The sequence below is a fragment of the Cricetulus griseus genome, chromosome 2, assembly GCF_003668045.3.
Source record: "Cricetulus griseus strain 17A/GY chromosome 2, alternate assembly CriGri-PICRH-1.0, whole genome shotgun sequence".
Lineage (NCBI taxonomy): Eukaryota > Metazoa > Chordata > Mammalia > Rodentia > Cricetidae > Cricetulus > Cricetulus griseus.
This window is the reverse complement of record NC_048595.1, coordinates 31,387,248-31,407,620: the sequence shown is the minus strand read 5'-3', so window position 1 is coordinate 31,407,620 and position 20,373 is coordinate 31,387,248. Positions and strand designations below refer to the sequence as shown.

General features: G+C 46.1%; 1 protein-coding gene across 4 annotated transcripts in view; it reads right to left on the bottom strand.

Annotated features, from left to right (window-relative positions):
- Positions 1 to 9,476: 9,476 nt before the first annotated feature.
- The window catches only part of Nfyc (nuclear transcription factor Y subunit gamma), a 66,705-nt gene continuing 55,808 nt past the window's right edge, over positions 9,477 to 20,373 (bottom strand). For all 4 annotated transcript variants that reach the window (XM_027399146.2, XM_027399149.2, XM_027399147.2 and 1 more), the window contains exons 7-10: positions 17,406 to 17,564; positions 13,513 to 13,620; positions 11,325 to 11,384; positions 9,477 to 10,294 (exon numbers count right to left, since the gene is read on the bottom strand). In XM_027399146.2, coding sequence (XP_027254947.1) covers positions 10,175 to 10,294; positions 11,325 to 11,384; positions 13,513 to 13,620; positions 17,406 to 17,564 — 447 coding nt within the window. In that variant the 3' untranslated portion in view covers positions 9,477 to 10,174. The remainder of the gene's footprint in view (positions 10,295 to 11,324; positions 11,385 to 13,512; positions 13,621 to 17,405; positions 17,565 to 20,373) is intronic.

Below are 20,373 nucleotides of genomic sequence, written 5' to 3'. Positions count from 1 at the left end.
GATCTGCTGTAATCCATCACTGTCTCCATCATCCATCAATGGAGCAGATATTGATTGAGAGGAAGGGTGGGGAGCATGAGTGTTCCCGTTTGCTGAGCACTAGCTGTGGGCCAGGTCCTATCCTTTACAAAGAACACAGTCCTGTGCTTTGTGGGAAACGGGCTGAGAGACAGGGAGATGCACCCAAGGATATACAACCAGGTGGTGACCTCAGACCATCAGTGCCCTGTGCCCTCCAGGCACTTGTATGCTGGGCCCTGAGTGCTCCGGGGCGGGGGGGGCGGGGGCCGGGGGGAGGGAATGGAATTGTAAGAGTTGATTCTGGGTCTCTAGCACTGGCTCCTGCCAGGGGCTAGGATGCCAGATCTGAAAGGATCAAGTAGCTGGCACCTGGATTCTTGAGGCTAGGTTCAAGCCTGGTATTGACTCCTGTCATGACCTCAGGTCATTTCACGGCTCGGATTCCTTGCTGGAATGGGAGGGTTGGCTTCTCTCAGCAGTTTCCAGCCCCTGTCAGCACCAGGAGTCATTTTTTAACAGTCATAAGGTGGTAAACAATGGTTGGGGTGAGGGACTCCAGTCTCCACCCACCTGCCTATTTCTCCTCAATCTTTGAGAGGTCTCCCTGCACAGATGGCTGCAGAGTCCAGGTTGTCTTGAATTTATAGCAATCCACCTGCCCACCACCCAGTGCAGTGTGTGCTACCTCACTTGACTTTCCCCTGAGTTTTTTTTATGGCTTCTGGATTGCTGGAGGTCCAAGGAGAGAGAAGCTGACACTGGCAGGGGCAGGAAGGGAGAGGGCTTGGAGAAAAATAGCCTTTATCACTTACACCTCAGCGAGGCCCCTGCTGCTCTTCTTTCAGCATCTCCCAAACATGCTGGGAGCTCAAGAGGTTCATACCTTTCAGGCAGCTTCAGGCTGAGCGAAGATTTGCCCAGTAGAGCATTAGGCTACAGTGTGTATGAAAAAAAGGTAGGGTTCAGGTTGGGGAAGGTGTTCTAGGACACAGGGGAGGGAGTGTGGCTATCGGGACAGAGGTCTTGAACACCAGACTGCAGAGCCCAGATAGCAGACAGGGGGCTTAAGCTAGGCACAGAGCAGAGGAGGATTCAGGAGGGCTGAATGCATGAAGCCCCAGGTCAGCTGGGGTCGCACAAATAGAAGGTATTTACCTTACTGTTCAGGTGAGAAGTGGCAGAGGGTACTCACAGGATGACAGTATCATATCACTGCCTTTGGGAAGCCACTGAGGGATGTGGAGACCTTCTCTCTTTTCCCTATGCAGCCCAGAATGGACAGAAGGGACCAGAAGAACTAGAGAGGGCTAGGGAGCCGATTCCCCTAGACCAGAGTGTATCACTCACCATCTCCTCCCCTAGACCAAGCTTGTCTGCCCAGACAGTTAAGAACTATAGAAGTGGAGAGGGAGGAGTGTCTCTGAGCTCAGCAAAAGAAAATCCCCATTGATCTCAAGGCCCGGAGTGAGGCACCTGAAGAAGACAAAGAAGGAGAAGGGGGTGTGGAAACAAAGGTCAAATCCATTCCTAACTTGCAGGACCCGTCTGCCCTCGGGATTCTTCTTCCTTCCCTAGGTGCAGGAGGACTGGCCATGCAGATGACCAAGGTGCTGTGGTCTCCTGGCAGGTCCTTGGTCTCAACAAGAGTCACTAGGACAGTAGAATTGTTAGAGTACACAGGAAGGGCTGCGTTGAGTCACCAAGTGTCTTTTGGGGGTTCAGATCTGTCATCCCAGCTACTCAGGAGGTTGATGCAGGGAAATTACAAGTACTGGATGGAGCTCACGGCCAGGGTCTTAGGGTTTCTATTGCTGTGAAGAGATAGCACAACCCTGGCAACTCTTATAAAGGAAAACTTTTAATTGGGATAGCTTACTTATAGTTTCAGAGGTTCAGTCCATTATCATCATGGTGGGACTCGGTGGCATACAGGCAGACATGGTGCTGGAGAAGGAACTGAGAGTTTTACATCTTGATATGCAGGCAACAGGAAGTGGTCTGAGACACTGAGTGTGGCTTGAGCATATATGAAACTATAAAGCCTGCCTCAACAGTGACACGTTTCCTCCAACAAGGCCATACCTACTCCAACAAAGCTACACCTCCTAATAGTGCCACTCTCTTTGGGGGCTATTTTCTTTCAAACCACTACATTCCACTTCCCGGCCCCCAAAGGCTTATATTATAATGCAAAAATGTATTCATTCCAACTTCCAAACTCCTTATAGTCTATAACAGTTTCAAACTTATTTAAAAGTCTAAAGTTCAAAGTCTCTTCTGAGATTCATGCAATCTCTTAACTGAAATCCCCTATAAAATCAAAATCAAAAAGCAGATCATATCCTTCCAACATGTAATGGCACAGAATGTACATTACAATTTCAAAACATCGGGAAGGGAGCATAGTGAGGGAATTCTGGATCAAAGCAAGACCAAAAACCAGCTGGGCAAACTCACAACTCTGCATCTCCATGTCTGATGTGAAAACCCTCTTCAGCTCTCCAACTCCTCTCAGCTCTGCTGATTGCAACATACTTCCTTCTCTTGGGCTGTTTCCATCCCCTGTTAGCAGCGATCCTCAGCAGGTATCCCATGACTCTGGCATCTCTACCATTCTGGGGTCTCCAAGGCAAGCCAGGTTTCTTCATAGCTTCATGGAATGGATTCTTTCCTTAGTCTCAGAGGAAGGCTCCATAATCCCTTTCTTCTATCATTGACTCTAAAGCCAGAACCATGTGGCCAAAGCTACCAAGTTCTGCTGCTTTCTGGGACTGGAACATAACCCCTTCATTCAATTACATCTTCACCAGCTTTCTGTTCTCATTGGTTTCCTTCACTGCCTAAGCTTGGCTGTTCTGGAACTTGCTCTGTAAACCAGACTGCCCTCAAATTTAGAGACCCACCTGCTTCTGCCTCTGGAGTGCTGCACCACCATACCTGGCTCTAAGCTTTTCTTTAATTCCTTTTCACAAGTTGGAAACTTAGCTGGGTGCAATCTTGTCCTGAGGTCACCACTCCCTTTATTCTATTTCTTAAACTGTTTATCTCCTTGAAGACAGGTCTTAGTTTCATTCCACTTCCTAGTGCTCTTTTTCTCCTCAAACATTACATTTTGTAATTCACCCTGCTCAGCTTGCTCCTTTTTATTATAAATCTGCATTAGGGTTACCACTAATACCACACATGACAGAGTCAATACTAGGCTGTTTTTGAAATTTCCTCTGCCAACGGAATTACTCCAAAACTCTTCACGTTAGCCTTAGGCAGACTCTTCAGACAAGGGCAAAAGGCAACCACATTCTTCACCAAAATACCACAAGAATGACCTCTAGGAAACATTCTAAAATTCTTCTCCTCTGAAACCTCTCAAGCCAGGCACTCACAGTTCAAGTCACACTCAGCACCACTGTCTTCCATGTTCCTACTAGTATAGCCCGTTAAGCAGTGCTTAAATCCTTCAACTGCTTTCCTAACCCACAGTCCCAAGGTCCATATTCCTTTAAACAAAAGCATGGTCAGGATTATCACAGCAACACCCTAGTCCGTGGTACCAACTTCTGTCTTGGTTAGGGTTTTTATTGATGTAAAGAAACACCATGACCATGGCAACTCTTATAAAGGAAAACATCTAATGGGGTGACTTACAGTTTTATAGGTTCAGTTCATTATCGTCATGGTGGGACATGGTGGCATACAGGCAGACATGGTGCTGGAGAAGGAGCTGAGAGTTTTACATCTTGATAGGCAGGCAACAGGAAGTAGTCTGAGACACTGAGTATGGCTTGAGCATATATGAGACTTCAAAGCCCACCCACACAGTGACACACTTCCTCCAACAATGTCACACCTCCTAATAGTGCCACTCTCTTTGGTAGCTATTTTCTTTCATACCACCACAGCAAGCTTGAGCAACTTTGTGAGACCTTGTCTCCAAATAAAATGCAAAAACAGGATTGAGGATGTATTCAGTGGTAGAGTGCTTGCCTAGCAATGTGCAAGGACCTGCGTTCAATCCCCAGCACAAACAAAACAAGCAAGCAAGCAAGCAGGCTAGCTAGCTAGTTCTCCTGGCAAAATAAAGCTATGTCAGGAGGCAGATTTTGAGAGTAGGAAGGACTAAAGACCTTGAGTAGCAAAGAAGGGGATTCAGAAAAGGGGTGGTTAGAACTTGATAAGGGAGGTGGGAGTTGAGGGAGTCTTACAAGAAACAAGACACTCAGTGACAATGTTGAGAGGCACAGAGAACAGTACTTCCAGGTCAAGCTTGGTCTTAAGCTATCTCAGGCTTCTGGAGCCTTCCTTGTCTCTGACCTCAAGCCTCATCAAATATCAATAGAAGCTTTTTCTTGAAATACTAGGTATGGGGGACTAATGCTAGGTTTTATTTATTTGTTTATATATTTTAGACAGGGTCTTGCTGTGTATCCATGGCTGGTCTGAAAATCACCATAAACTGAGCTGGCCTCCAACTTGATGCAATTCTCCTGCTTCTGCCTCCTGATTACAGTTATGAGGCAACACACCCAGCTCTGGATATCTATTAAGGGAGATATTAAAAGACACTTTAAATATACATTTTCAGCACAAAGGTTAAGAGAAAGAAGATGCTTGGGAAGAAAGACATAACCCACAGCATGGGCATGGACTTCTCAAAGAGAGAGTCATGGGATATTTCTTTTTAACAATAGTTATCCAAGCATTAAACCAAGAGAGAGAACTCCTTAGGAACAGAGGTAAGAGGGCATCCTTTCCTATGAACAAGGTGGAAGCTGTACCTTAAGGGATTCCATGTTCTAAGGAGGATAGTGGTACAGCTGGCCCTCACGAGTGGAATGAGGGGCTACAATAGACTTACTGCCTATGCTGGATCTGGGGTAATGCTAACCCATCTCTTATTGCCAGCCATAGCTTTAGGTAGAAAGAGTCCCATATGAATGTTACATCTCAGCTGGCCCATGTGCATTGGAGACTCGGATCCATGGTATGCAAATACTCCAAGCCAAGACACTTGAGGTAGGTACTACTCCCATATGGCTTAGGCACATCTTCTGGATGGTCCAGGACACAGTCAGAAAAAGGTGTTGAAAGCAATCTCAACGACAAACTTCATAACAAACAAGTAGCACAACAACTTAAGGGACCATTCCCCTCCCCCCATGGGAGAATTCATACCTAAAAGCTTAGAGAAAATGAAAGTCTGAAACAAAGCTTGATAGAGTTAAAAATCTTCAAGAAGATAAAGGAAGAATCAGCATCTGTAAAGACAAAACCCGAAGGAAACCAAGCAGACACATGCAGCAGGAAGGAACACAACTATCTAAAATTTTTAATGAAGCAAAGTCATTGACACTGAAAAATAACCAACTCAATGGACAAATTAGTAAACAGAGCTGAAGAGAGAATCACTGGATTAGAAGCAGGAACTGGGGAAATCCTTCAGAATGGCATGCAGAAGAAGGGAATTAAACAAGTGAAAGAAGAAATTCACAGAATGAATAAGAATTACTCGGAAGATACTGCAGGGTGACCAAGCTCTTTCCAGAATTGAAACAAGAATTAGAAGGTCTACAGAATGCCTAGTAAGACATTACAAAAAAAACTACATCTAGACACCTTTTAGTCAAAAGTGTAGAATATCAAGAATAAAGAGGAAATTCTAAAAGCCACAAGAGAGAAAAGATCACTTATCTACAAAGGTCCAATAATTGAATTGACAGTAAACTTCTCATCAGCAACAACAGATGCCAAAAGACAGAAGAGCCATCTTTCAGAGTGCTGAGGGCAAAGAATTGGGAACCTTCATTTCTATCTATTGTCAAACTGTCGTTTAAATCAAAGGGCAAAATAAAGACATTTGGACATGCACATTATCTTAGAAAGCTTCTGTCTCACAGACCTCCCCTGAAAAAAAGGTGCATGGCCTAGTGGGAGGAGCTAGGAGCTCACACAGGTGCCAAGAGGCTCTCCGTGGAGGCCAGGTCTCCAAGCAGGGGCAGAATGCCCTGATATGCAGGGCAGCTAGAGCTCTGTTTTGGATCTTGCCTCAGCACTGACCAGCCAGAGGAACCCAGGCCAGCCTGGCCCAGCTAAGATTTTCCCCTCTTGAATGCCAGACCTACTGTCTTCTTGTCCCCTCTTTCTAGGCTGTGATAATGGCATGATAGCGATGATATCGCAGGCCTGGCTCTGAGGCCTTGAAGAGGCCATGTCCAAGCTACTCATATGACTGGGTACTTGACCACCATAGGGTCCTCTCTAGATAGCTTGGATGTCACCACAGAAAGCCCTACTACGGGTAGCTGGTGCTGTGGAAAGGGACAAGACCAAGGGAGGCCAGCTAATAAGACTGAGCCAGCTGATGCCCTTGAGCAATTCCCAAACCTCTTTGTGCCTCAGTTTCTTCTTTATGAAAATGGGGGAGTCGCTTACCCCATGATGATGATGAAATAAGAATCAATATAGTATCACACTTTCCTCTTTTTTTTCAACTCGGAGTCTCATGTAACCAGGCTGGCCTCAACTTACTATGTGGCCAAGAATAACTCTGAATTTCAGATACTCATCTTCACCTTTCCAGCTGCTGAAATTGCAGGTAGGCACTATTTATGCCCAGTTTATGATGAACTGGGGATCAAACCCAAGGCTTTATATGTTAGGCAAGCACTGTATCCCCTAGACTAGCTCTATTTTCCTCCACAATAATGTCTTAGAAGTTTCATCTCAGAGAGCCTTACCCAGCAGACTTATCAGTGCTCAGTAAAAAACAAAACAAAACAAAAAACAAGATGCCATGGCAAGCAGCTGAGAGATGGTGATGTGTGCAGGTGCACAGTCCACAACAGCAGGCACCTCACCTGGCTTGTTTTCAGCTGGACTTGGAATGTCCCAAACAATATCTGACATAGGCACAGGGTGCCAAAGAAATCTCTCCTGAACAGCTGTGTATGTGAGCTCTAATAATAGTTTGTAGACGTTGATAAAGGAGTACCGAAAGAGTCCTCGCTGACTCTGCCCAAGGAATTCGAAGTTTCTCAGTGAGAGCCATTTCAATTGGGCTTTGATGGATGTATGAGATCAATACATGAAAAGGGCTTTCCAGGCACTGGGGCCAGCACATTCTGAAAATATGGCTGCAAGTTCAGGAACCAGAACGGTTAGTACAAGCACAATGAGTGCAGTGGGGAGTAGAGGTGAGGAGGGTGCAGAGAAACCAGGAGGAGTTATGGAGTACCTTGTATGGACTTTTGTCAGAAAGTCTATGTAAGCCTAACTACTTACTTCCATACAATACCCCAAAGAGGGTAGTTTCCAGTCCCACTGTTATCCCAGAGGCCCTTCTCTGCAAGGGTTGGTTGGTGTCTTAACAGAAAAGGGACAGTCACACAGCATTTAGTTCTAGAACTATCTCAAACTGAGAAGATGGGACTAGGCAGGTGACTATGGACTCAGTAAGGGTGGTATGCTGCCCCCTCGTGGCCTTAGTCAATCTGGGCAGCAAGGCATCATCCAGGTCCCATAATCACAGGGGTCTCCAATCCCCACCTGAGAGCAGAGGCTACAACTTTATTTACTACTCCATACACACTCAGGGCTGGGTCAGTGATCCTGGGAAGCTGAGTAAAAGCCAGTGTGTTAAGCTTTCTTCTCTTACATATCCCACCTTCAGCAAAGCAACTGGAGGTGGATGAACAGGGATCAGGAGACCAGGGTTTTGGTCTAACTCCTCTCCTAACTCAGGATGACCTTGGACAAGTCACTGCACTAGGTCTCTCATGCCGCTTGTATCTCAGAGCTTGTGCTCCCCCTTCATGGCTTCTGAAGGGTCACCATGAAGACCGTCGGTACACTGAGGCTGTGAACACTAGGAAATGCCGAGTGCTCTGGACGGATGTAAGGGGATCTGCGAGGGGACTAGATAGGGGCTCTCTGAGGCTGCACCAAAGGGTTTTGCTTACATCTGAATAGCCCGCTGGCAGGGCCATTTAAAGGGAACGTGCTGTGCACAGAAACTAGCTAGCTGCTTGCCAATCACACCGATGGAATGCTTTCAAAACAAGAATGAAGTCTGAGTGAAAGGGAAGGAGACGATGACGAGGAGGGACACAGAGGGCACCAGGAAGCAGTTCCTTTACTGTGACCAGGCCCCTGTACCTGTTCACTGATGGGATGTTCCACTCAGGAGCGCCTGAGTGTGGGACAGGTGGAAAGGTCACAAGACACTCCCTTTACAGAGACAGCTGGATGAGGATAGCTCAATTGTTGGCAGGGGTGGTATTTGGGAGTTAAAGGCACATGGGGTCTTTTCTAAGCCTACTTACTAACAATGAATGGTGGTATCACTCTATCTTCTCTGGTAAGGGAACTTTATCCAACACCTTAAAACTAGGAAAACAGTTTTGCAGAAGGGTTACTTTTCTTGCTTAATAGTGTAAATGAATCCTAGCTTTTTGCTTTGGTGTCGAGGAAGCTCAAATCATTTTAAAATTATGTAGACCTTGACAGCTAGCACATTTGCATTTCTATTTTATGGTCCCAATCTCCTATTCACTTGTTTTTTCCTAATCCTAGATTGCTTTATGGAATCAGGTGAGTACACTTACATAAATGAACACAGAATGACACATTAGAGTAAAAGGCAGTTTGTCCAGACCTGAATGTAACTAGCATAAGCCTCAGAACTTAGAACGCAGGAGGTGTGAACCCTGAGTCTTCCCTGATTTTCCTATGCCAATGCCTACCCCCCATGCAGGTTTGCAGTGAGCTGTCTGTGGCCAGCGAATCCTAAGGATAACCAGGCCTCTGCTGGAAAGGTCTGGAATCAGCCTCTTCCCTGCACCTTACCCTTTGAGCCCAAAGCCCAGGGAGTGGCCCACTGGTCTATGGCAAACTGATCTTTGCTGGCACTCGGTTCACCGTCTTCCCTGTGACAGCAGGCCCAACTCTGTTTGTAAAAAGACGAAGACATCAAAAAGATGGCTCACTGCTGGCCCTTCTTGTTGCCCCATTTAGGTGACAGGAAGCAGGCTTTGGCCACAGAAGCCCTCATGGGATGGATGACAAAGGGCTGTGGCAAATCCAGGCCTTTGGTAATTAGAACTACATACAGCAGGCAATGGTAAGAGCCACCGTGAGCCACAGAACACAGCAGAGGTTTCCTGGGATCCTCGTTTGCTGGAGGAGTCAGTTCTCTGGAAGAGATGTCCTCACGATGTCATGCACTGTTCATTTGAGTTAGGTGAGGCTTTTCTGAGCAGGAGACATGCTCTGATGAGCGACACTTGTAAGCCAGTCTGAACCCACCATGTGTCACACCACGGTCTTTGGCTTTGAACACCTGCTCCTTACAGGTGGTCCATCTTCCCTGACAGCCAACCTGAAAACCAATCAATCTTTCCAAGCCTCTCCCAAGTGTGTGGCCCCATGAATGTCCCCAGACACAGAAACAGACTCTCAAGTACCTAAAAGGAGATTTATTGCATTTCATGCAGTTTGAAGTCCATGCAGCAACGGAGATGAGCACAATCTTTAATGTATTCAAAAAATAAAACAGTGGGCAGAGAAGAGCACAACGTCCTAGTCTCCTTGGGTCTTGGAGAGAAGGGCTGGGGAGGAAACCAGCTCTCTGTGGGGCATGAGTTCATGGCCCACAGGCAAGGAATGTTTCCACGGTTTCTGGATGCAGAGGAATCTGGGGAAGGGGCAGAGAGGAACGCTGGCGGGAAGGGTCTGACCTGTTCTGAAGGCAGAACTGGCAGAGTGGAAACCCTGTGCACCCCTGTGAAGGAGGAGCACGGGCTGCCCCTTAGCAATGGCAGTGAATGCCCAAGCCAGGAAACAATCATTTCCTCAACCACGTTTCAAGAAAATGCCATAAATATGTTACTTAATATTCTTGTTTTATAGCATTGGACACACAGCTCAATATATTGAAATATTGATTCCTTGGAGACAAAAATGGAAAAAAGAAAATAAAAAATATTGCATCTTTCTGTTGTAGAATCTCAGTCCCCAGGTGTGGAAAGTAGTGCACCAGTATCTTAGCCTGCGGGAGGCATTGAAGTCCCGGGTCCTCTGGTGAGGGAGGGTGTGTCCCATCACCTGGGGCTCTATGGCAAATATTGTGTTGGTGTCCTGGCCTTGTCAGGTCAGGCCCTCAGTCTCCAGTCACCTGGGGGGTCTGCCCATCGGAGGGCTGGTTGGCTGACTGAATGAACATGGGCTGGGCGAGGTCTTGGCCTGCAGGCATGGTGACTTGCTGGATCTGGTACAGCTGCTGCAAGAGTTAGAGAAAAGAGTGGTCACTCCTGGAACTGAGGCAGGCAGTTTTCTGTAGGCTTACACTGGATGGGGTCCCAGACACCTTAAGTACTAGAGAGAAGGGGGATAGGGTGTAGTCTTTATAGGAGGAGGGGTACAACAAGAAGACACAGGAGGCATCAAGCACCAAGTGAGGTAGTTTAGTGGACAGGGGAGCTGCACTTCCTATGTCTTTCACTTCTCTGTGCTCTCCAGTTAGTTCAGAGCCAAGCCTGCTGCATCCTGTTCTGCTTTCACAAGTAAAAGCACTTGGCCATGCAAACCAGGATCCTCCCCCTCCTTTCCTTCAAGAGCTCTATGCGAGGAGGTGGCCTGGTATTAAACACGTACTACAACCAAGCCCAGCAGAGAGAAGACAAGTTAGGGCTGCCCAGCCTCCTGGTTTCTCGGGGTCACTGAAAGCAACCACCCACAAGAGCCCTAGCCCAAGAGCCTAGCACTAGTTCTGACAGAGACCAGAGGACCAGAAGCTGACTTTTCTCTCTTTGAGCAGCAGAGAAGATAAGTTAGAACACACCACTTATCTCATCCTCAGTGGACCCTGGGACTATGCTGTGAGGGAAAAGCAGGTGAACAGAGAAGACCCCTCTTTCTTAGGGATACAAGAATGTTCAAAAGGTCATGTGTTCCTTTATTTGAACTAATCCACATGTCTAAGTATCCTGGCTTAGGAAAAAAATAGTTCTAGAGGAGGAAACAGAAAACCTGCATTCTAGTGCTGGCTCTGTACCAACTACTGAGTGAGCCTGGAAGAGAAGCACACTTTCCTCCAGGGCTCAGTTCCCATACCTGAAGGATGGCAATTTGGGCTATATAACAAGGTCTTTTGTTCTTTTTGTTTTTGGCTTGCACAGCCTACAAATCTAAAGGACTACTACTTGTATTAACAATGTTTTGTTCACTGTTAGGGGGGAGACAACAGCCCTACCCACCCAAACGCACATACCATCTGCATCCTTAGACCCCAACCCAGGCTGGGTCCCTACCTGTCCATCTGTGAACTGGCTGAACTGCTGCTGTCCTTGTTGGACCTCTGTCTGTGTGATCTGTGGGAAGCAAGAGGACAGAGCAGGCATGTTAGCTGCAGGGTCTGGCTATCAGCCCACTACATGAAGACTGAATGGCACAAGGTCTACAAAGTGCTCAGAATGAGGCCTGTCACTGAGCAGGTGCTTGACAAAGGCCTGCAAGCAAGAGTCTCTCTCAGTCTCCTTGCACTGAGGGCTAGCAAAGATCTGGTCTCACACAGGCACATCACAACCACCCTCTCCCCTTGAGATCTGAGGCTCAATAAGAGTACACAGCTCTGCAGCTTTAATGTGATAGTAGTGGCTTTGAATAGAAGCCTTAAGAGTTTATTTTTCAGCCAGTAAAGGCAGATTGCAAATGAAGGGCAAAGCAGTCAGTGGTCCCTTTCGTCCTTGGAAGGTGGGCTCCAAACCAAACCTGTATCACCCAGATTATCTGACTGCAACATGAAACACCCTTGTGAGAGCAGACTTGGCCCTTGAAGCACTCACAGTGGCAGGTCATGAAGCACTTTTTTCCGACACTCAGTGTGCAGCCCTCTGAGCCAAGAGGGAGAGAGACGTGCAGCAAGAAAAACATTTACCCCACACAGTTCATAGCTTACACAAGGACTTTATATGACAAGCAGAACTGTAGCATATAATGACAACTGCTGGAAAAAGCTGGGAAAGCTGGGAAGACTGGGGTGTGTGTATCTATGTCTATGGAATATGCAACTTGCAGCAGCCTCTGTACCAGCTTTTGGAATCATCAAAGCCAATCTTTCAGGTAAAGTCTGCCCTCTCATGTGTCCTCACAATGGCCCAACAGCTCCTGCCAGCCTACCAAGGAGGCTAGAAGGACCAAGAAAGGGCAGGTATGAAGGGTTTATTATTACTCCTTATTCTAGGTCTTTCTCCTTCTGTAGGTCTTGAGGATAGTAGCTATATACTATCTATATACTATCTATATCTATATACTCCCCTAGTACAAAGTCAGTTTTGCAGAAATGCCTTTAGGATAAACGAATAAGCCTGAGACATCCGGACAATTGTCACAGATTAAAGTCAACTGTGCCTTGTGGCCAGCAGGACCACTATTCACAGCAGCTGCAAAGTTTAATTTATCTTTAAATCACATGTATTTTAAATCACTCAACAAACATTTATTGTGCATATACTAGGTGCCAAACTATAAAATTTATACCATGGGGATTCAAAGTGCCCTCAAAGAATCCACGTCTTGAATCTCCCCTTCTCCATCTGAGGAACCACAAATCCTTCTCACTCCCTTTTGCTTCCATGCCACAAAAAGGCTTCTTGGATCTCAAGAAAATGACATGAAATCATACAAGCTTTTAAAGAAAATGTAAAAAGGGATATGGGCTCACGGGCATAGCCAGTCTTAAGACCCAAGACAGTTACAGAAAGCTCAGGTCCACAGGCAAGCAGGGAGCAGGGCTGGAAAGGGTCCTTTAATGACCCCAGAGATGAACTGGAGCTCAGTCACCTTACTTTTGGCTCATTCCTCATATTTTCCCAAATGAGATCTTTGGAGACCTGCTCTAACTCAGCTCTGTCACCACTGTCAATAGATACATCACCAGAAATGCAACCCGGCCAGATGGGTCGAGCTCTTAAACGATTGCTGCTTTTTTTGGGTCTGAAGCAAAAGGATCCATTAACAATACATCCCCTTCACCACTGTCCCCCATCATCTGTAAATGACGACCATGGCCCTTAGGCCCCCAAGGCCTGAAGTAGGTAGTCCCCTTGGCATCTATGACTCAGAACCTTCAAGACTGTAAGGCAGGGAGGACACAAGGGGTGGTTTCTCTAGCTGAGTCTGTCTAGGAGGCAGAGTAAATTAAGTACGGTTTCCCAAGGGCACAAGAAATACCAGAACACAATTGCATGGCAGCTAGGCTTCCTCCAGCCTGATGTATATGGACCCAAACCTGGTCTCTTTCTGGTATACTCTGTCTGTGCCTCTGCCTCTCAAGAGCAAGATGATAAGAAACACATTGTGAATCCAATTGTCCAGTAAATCCCATCTGCCCCTGCGTGCCACACAGATGGTGAATGGTTCTTGCTGAAGGACGAGGTGATCAGAGCTTTGCTACAACAAGTTGGCTGGCTGATTCTTGTCCCTCTCCAGTGTACATACCTGTTGGGCATTGGTGGCAAGTGTCTGGATCTGTCCCTGCACGACTTGGGTGCCTGACACAGGCTGGGCTAAGCGGATATACTGCAGCTGGCCGGCATTCAGCTGCACCTAGGACAGGGCAGAGACAGAGACCACAGTGGTCTGAGCACGAGCTCATGTAGGCATGCTTCCCATGACCAGATCAAGGGATTGCCCATGCCCTGAAAGGCCCTCAAAGAAGCCTACCCTGAAAAAAGGTCCCTTTAAACAGAGGTCAGAACAAGAAAAGCACCCCACCCCCACACAAAAGAACATGCCCTAATATGGCCACATACTCATCTACTGGCAGTTGGGTATTTGATCAGCGCTTATCTGAGGCTTTCCTGAGACTACCTGACACTTCAGAATGATTGGGCTTTAAGTACAGGCCTTTCACACCATCTCCGTACACTGTGAACAGTTCCAGGTTTTCCCAGGAGCCCAAGACAGATGGCTGTCAAGTCATTCAGCTCATCTTGGAAGAAAAGCCTGGCCCACTTTACTATATCTGTCCCCAAGACTCAGGACCAATGTATGTGTGGAGGGTGGGGGATGGGAGGTGGAGGGTGGGGGGTGGGGCGGTCTGTGGACCATGAAGATTCTTGATATTCAGCACTAGCTTCTGGCCAAATACTCCTCAGGAGAAGCAAAGTCAGTAAAACTCTCACAGAAAACCCACCACTGGAAAGCAAAGCTACAAAACTGCCCCTGGAGCTCTTCAGGCTTACAATGGAGCCTCAAACAACATGGTAACACCACAGCCTACACTTAGCTGTGTGCTGAAAGCCTTAACGCAAGCTCTTAGAATTCCACTGTGCCATAAACACACTGTTGCTTGGAGCTGGGGGTGAAGGGAGGAATGAGACATTACTGAGTTCTGTGCTTCAGCAAAGATAAAGGGTAGCTGAGAATGGTGCTGTGCACACCAACAACTTAGGGGCTGAAAGTTCCTGGGAGCACAAGCTAATCTGGTCTGTCTCTATCTAGGGGCCCAGAAAGCAACCTCCTGGCTATTCAACTTGCTTCTCCTGCAAGGAAGAACTTCTGTTGCAAGTCACACCACTGTATCGGCACAAGCTTCTTCCTGGCTTTCAACAGCTAACTCCATGACAGGAACCTTACTTCCAGGAGGAAAATGCTGACAGGATAAAGCTGCGCCCTACATGCAGTGCTACCTCAAATGCTTCCATGCTGGCCTCAAAGGATTTGAACTATCAAGAAAAATGCAAGTGTTGTTTGTTTTTAAAGACACAGGGGTCTCATGTATCTCAGGCTGACTCTGAAATCACTACATAGCCAAGGCTGACACTGAACTTCCAATCCTTCTGCCTCTACCTCCCAAGTTCTGGGATTACAAGCATGCAGTTTAAACAGTGGTAGAGATCAAACTGAGGGCTTCAGGCATGCTAGACAAGCACTCTACTGATGACACTATAACTCTAACCTATAACTCAAGAACGAGGCAAAAGTTCCATAGCTATCTGCTTGAGGCAGATAGGGGAGACACAGAATTTAAGACTGTTAAGTATCTGGCTCAATGGAAATGCGGCGAATCTACCATGACCTACACGACTTCGTTCCAGAGCCAACAGGAGCTGTTGGGAAGTTGTGCCCAAATTCCTTACCAAATCTACACTGAAGCTTCCAGCTGACATCAAGCCACTTCTGTGGTTCAAAGGGGCTGGAAATTTCATCTGCTTAGACTGACAGTGGTCTAGTCAGGAGTCACCAGAAGGCCAGCCAAGAATCCTAGGTTGAAAAACTAAAGCCTTGCCGGACGTTGGTGGTGCACACCTTTAATCCCAGCACTTGGGAGGCACAGGCAGGCGGATCTCTGTGAGTTCAGGCCAGCCTGGTCTCCAGAGCAAGTGCCAGGACAGGCTCCAAAGCTACACAGAGAAACCCTGTCTCAAAAAACCAACCAAACAAACAAACAAAAAACAAAAAAAAGAAAAACTAAAGCCTCGTCCTAGGTATAGGTAAAGCTCCAAACAGTCACAGGTGTTTAAGATTTTCTAGTGGGAGGTGATACCTGCAGAAATTCCTAGGGCAGCCAAATGGTTCCAAGTGGCTGTGACAAAAGTAAGAGCTTTGCTTGTTAGGCTTGAGAAACCTAGAGTTGCCCAGCTCATCAGTCCTCCAAGAAACAGCAGGTCTGTTGCTCCTTGTGGCTTTGCTGCCCAAGTTCCTCAGCAAATGAGCCTCTCCCTTTAGCTTTTGTGAGTGAAATAAAGTTTCTGCTTTGAGGATCACCACTGTTACAAACACTACTGAGCAGCCGAGCAGCCTCAAGAGTCTGAAATGTAGGCCTTTAATCCCAGCACTTAGGAGGCAGAGGCAGGCTGATCTGTGAGTTTGAGACCAGACTGGTCTACAAGAGCTAGTCCCAGGACAGCCTCCAAAGCCACATGGGGAAACTCTGTCTCTAAAAAAACAAAGTCTGGAAATGTCAACTTCTGAGAGGGTGTTTAGAACAGTGAAGATAATGTACTGGATTCTGTAACACGTCTTCTGAACCCATGGTTTGCTCCATAAAGATGGGGGCTATAGTTAAATGATTTTGTTTTGGTTCATACAAAAAGATAGAAACATTTAGCAGAGAATTGGTGGCTGAAATAGTGATGCAAGGGAGAAGCCAGGTACCTGGAATTATTGGTATGTTTGTGGATGATAGACAGAAATGGGGTGGGGAGAGACATACTTACAAACTCCACTTTTCCTACAGTTTTGCTTGGTCTGTTACTTCATAACTTAAGAAAAGTTAGTTCCCAAACTAAACAAAGGGCGCTCTTTGGGCTTTGTTTCAGAGAGGAAGCAGCAAGGCAAGTCCAAGTGGTTCCTATTAGCTTAGGTCTCAGGAAGGACTGCTCCACTCTTTTCCATTTTCGTTGCAACACAATCAATGTAGTCTTTGCAAATGCTGAACATTTTGGTTTGTTTAGTTTTTGGGTTTTGTTTTTTAAATAAAAGAACCGGGGTTGGAGAGATGGCTTAGCTGCTCTTCCAGAGGACATGGGTTCTATTCCCAGCACTAACATGACAGCTCACAACTATCTCCAACTCTAGTTCTAAGAGATTCTATGCCACAGGCACCAGGTACACACTGCTTGGACATGGTGCACAGACATACATGCAAAGGAGAATGCCCACATGCATAAATTAAAAATAAAGACAGGTTTAAAAAAAAACCTGTTTAAAAAAGAAATGAAATCCCTCTAGGCATGCAAGAAGCAACAGTCTACAGTAAAGGAATGGGTAAGTTAAATGAACACCAAAAATATACTTTGTTGCAGGCTCTCCTGGGAACCAACTCATGAATATGCAACAACTATATTTATGGTCTTCCCTACATACCTCCCTCTTATTCTCTGCTAATCAAAAGATAGGCCTGGGGGTGTTGAAATGGCACCTGCCACCAGGTCTGATAACCCAAGTTCAATCCCTGGACCCACATGGTAGAAGAAGTTGTGGTGCCCAAATTTCCTGCCAGATCTGTACTGCAGCTTTCAGCTGTTAACAGTAAGCCACTTGTATGGATCAAAGTGCCTTAGAAAATCTCATCCCACAAAGCTGTCTTGATTTCCACATGAATACAAAGAAGCACACCCACCCATGCACAAATAAATTCATGCAGTAGTAGTCATAATAATAATAATAATAATAATAATAATAATAATAATAATAATAAAGACAGGCATGAGATAGAGCTACCATTTCTCTGTGTAGGTGTAGGCGGGGAAGAGAAGAGCTCTATCACATGTGAGGCAGAACCTGGGCTGAAGCAGAGTGGGTAGGAAACAATGGGCAAAGCTGGGTGTGTGATGGGAACACTGCCGACAGGAGCTGACAAGAGCAAGGGGGCAGTGCCGGCTTACCGGGATCTGCTGGATCTCTCCCGTGTTGGTGATGATCTGCTGCATCACCTGCATGGTCTGTCCAGTGCCACTCTGGGCCTGTTGTGTTTGACCCTGAGGCTGGGCCTGTACAATCTGCACCTGCTGACCTTCTCCGACCTGCATTGTCACCGGTGTGGTCTAGAGGGAAGAGTCAAGAGAGAGCTGTTTGAGTTCTGGCTGAGAGCCTGTAGAAGTGAACTGGGAGCTCACACACTCCATTAATGCCGAGATTTGTCACCCTCTTAACATGCAGCCCAATGGCTCTACAATACAGCTAGAGTTAAGTCTTAATGAGAAACCAGAAAGCCAAACCAAGTTTTACTCTCACAGTGCAGAATATCTGCCTGAGTCTAAGCTTAAATGCCTGGGCTTCAAATGCTGCAACTCCGTAGTCCTTCTGTGGTGGCAAGGTGCATACAATACAAGAGGGGAAATCAAAGCAATCATAACAACCGACACAAACAGACCCATGTAAAATTTAGAACAGAGGAACCTGGAGGGCACAAGGAAACATAAAGTGGAGCCTACATGAATGCATTATATTTAGGGTCCTAGACTACGTCATAGGCATTAAAGACACTAAAAGAAAACAAAGCACACAGGCTCACCTCTAAGGCTGGGGCTAGAGCATGTAGGCTTCACCCATTTAAGCAGCAGAGTGAATCTTGCCCACCTTAGTCAGACAGTTCTTATGGATCACAGCACAACTTCCCACAGGGGAGAGTGAAGACACCAGACGTGACAACTCATTGAAGCCTACCCTCATTCAACAGAAGTCAACAGAGCAAGAGCTTCAACAGTCTAGAAATGTTGATCTCAGGGCTAAGAAACTTCTGCCTTATGTTCATGACCTGCACTTAGCAGCTTGTCACTATGAAGCAGACTCCAAATCTAAAGACCATAGCCCTTAATGTGACAGAAGAACTGAGAGAAATGAACCCAGTGTGCCTGACTTGTCTGATAGTGGGCCTGCATTCTCATCCACTTCAGACATGATCTCCCCACTCTGAAATAAGAACCTTGTCAATCAGAGTCTCAAAGAATCATATGATGGCTTCATATGATGTTGCTGTTCTGGTGCCAACTTTTGACTGCACAAGTGCCCTCGACATTATAACTTGGTAACTGAAACTATGGGGGGGGGGTATCTAGGAAATACAGAAGAGACTTAAGAGACTACTAGGTAAGGAAAAATTACCGAAAACTGGAAGAGGAAGGGAGAGAGAGACATCATTCTCAGTAAAAGTATCCTTGGTGAGCTAGGACAACAGCAAACAGATTTCCTATTTCTAGCATGACCATGACACTCCACCTGTCTATCCCACACCAAGAGAAGTTCCCAACTAAAAACAGAAAACATAGAATTCACTCCACCACATTCCTTCTAGCTGTGCTGTAATAGATGTTCTATCTTAGGGAAGATAACTTGCACTCAAACTGAAATAGCCTTCACTACTCATTCACTATGGGTCCAGGGAGGTATGACCCAGCCCCCAGTCCCCCTGAAGAAGCAAGACTGCAAAACAGCTTGAAGGGACCAACTTCACCAACCTCACAAGCTTTCTCAGCTCCAAGCCCAGCAAGTCTTGGTTGGCAAGGAAGACAGATGAAATTTTCGCTGACCCCCTCCCCCCCGCCAAAAAAAAAGAAAAAAAAAAAAAGCATGCTGCCAACTCATCATCATCAGCCCAATTTTTGAGAGGATTTCCAAGGTATTTCTAATTCATCAGAAAAATGAGGGCTTGTGTTAGCATGGCAGCTGTCAAATCACCTATAGTGTGCCCTGCTGTAAGCACAGCAGCCCTGGGCTCCTTGTGATAATCAGCCAATCAGGGCCAGCCCTTGACAGCCTTTCTTTACGTTCACTCAGTAAAGGGACAAGGCCTTTGGCAGGTAAAGCTCTCTCACTGCAGAGGCACAAGCATGAGCCAAAGAGGCTCCCTGAGGCTTCAGGGTGCAATGAATGCCTGAGGCAAGGACTAGGCTACAATCAGCTTTGAACCTTGCCTTGTGTCTGATGTGGAGACAGTACTCAATATATTTTATTTTATGAATAAATAAATGAGCAAGGAATAAACCCTAAAGTCAAAATTAATACTTAAATCTATCCCACCCCAATGTTTTTCTTGTAGGCAAACTTAGCTCTTTACCAGAATATATAAGACTCTCCAGGATGTTTTTCCTGGACTTGCCTAGATAACTTCCATGCTAATTATAGTCTACCACTACTTTCTTTGCTGTTTCTCACTTTTCTGTCTGTTTGCTTGCTTTGCTTGCTTGTTCTGAGACAGGGTCTCATATAGCTGAGACTGGTCTCAAACTCCTTATTCTCCTACCCCTATCTCCAGAGTGCTGGGATTATAGGTATGTACCACCATATCTAGCTGTTTCTCATTTGTAAAGCCTTCAAGCAGCAATACCATGCTTTCCCAGTGTTTTGACACTTCCAGTGATACCTCTAAGAGTTATGTTACTCCAGTTCAGGGGCCTCTAATCATCTTCTCTTCTCTTCCTCACATCTTTGTAGGGACTCTCTTGATAACACTCTGTATATAATTCTAAGGCTGTCTTAGCCTTACTCATCCCATGTGGCAGTACAACCTTTAAAAATATTTGTATCCCCAACTGAGGCTATTGTGAATTCCTTGGAAATCAGGATTGTTTTATTCATGTTTATGCCCCCAATACCTAGCATAAGACTTTACTCACAGAGGATGCTCACTGTTTGATGAATAAATAAAGAAATGACTGACAGAATTTGGATTCAGAGCTCACAGAACTGAGTCCTCTGCAGCCTCTCATGACTCCCAACGGATGGTACTGCTCTCAACAGTACTATGGGGGAGAGAAAAAAATCCTCTGATTACTATTGTCAAAAGAGAAGGTCACCTGATACAAATACAATAGGACAGAGAACTGCCAGAAAGGAGAGCTTTGCAAGTTGGCA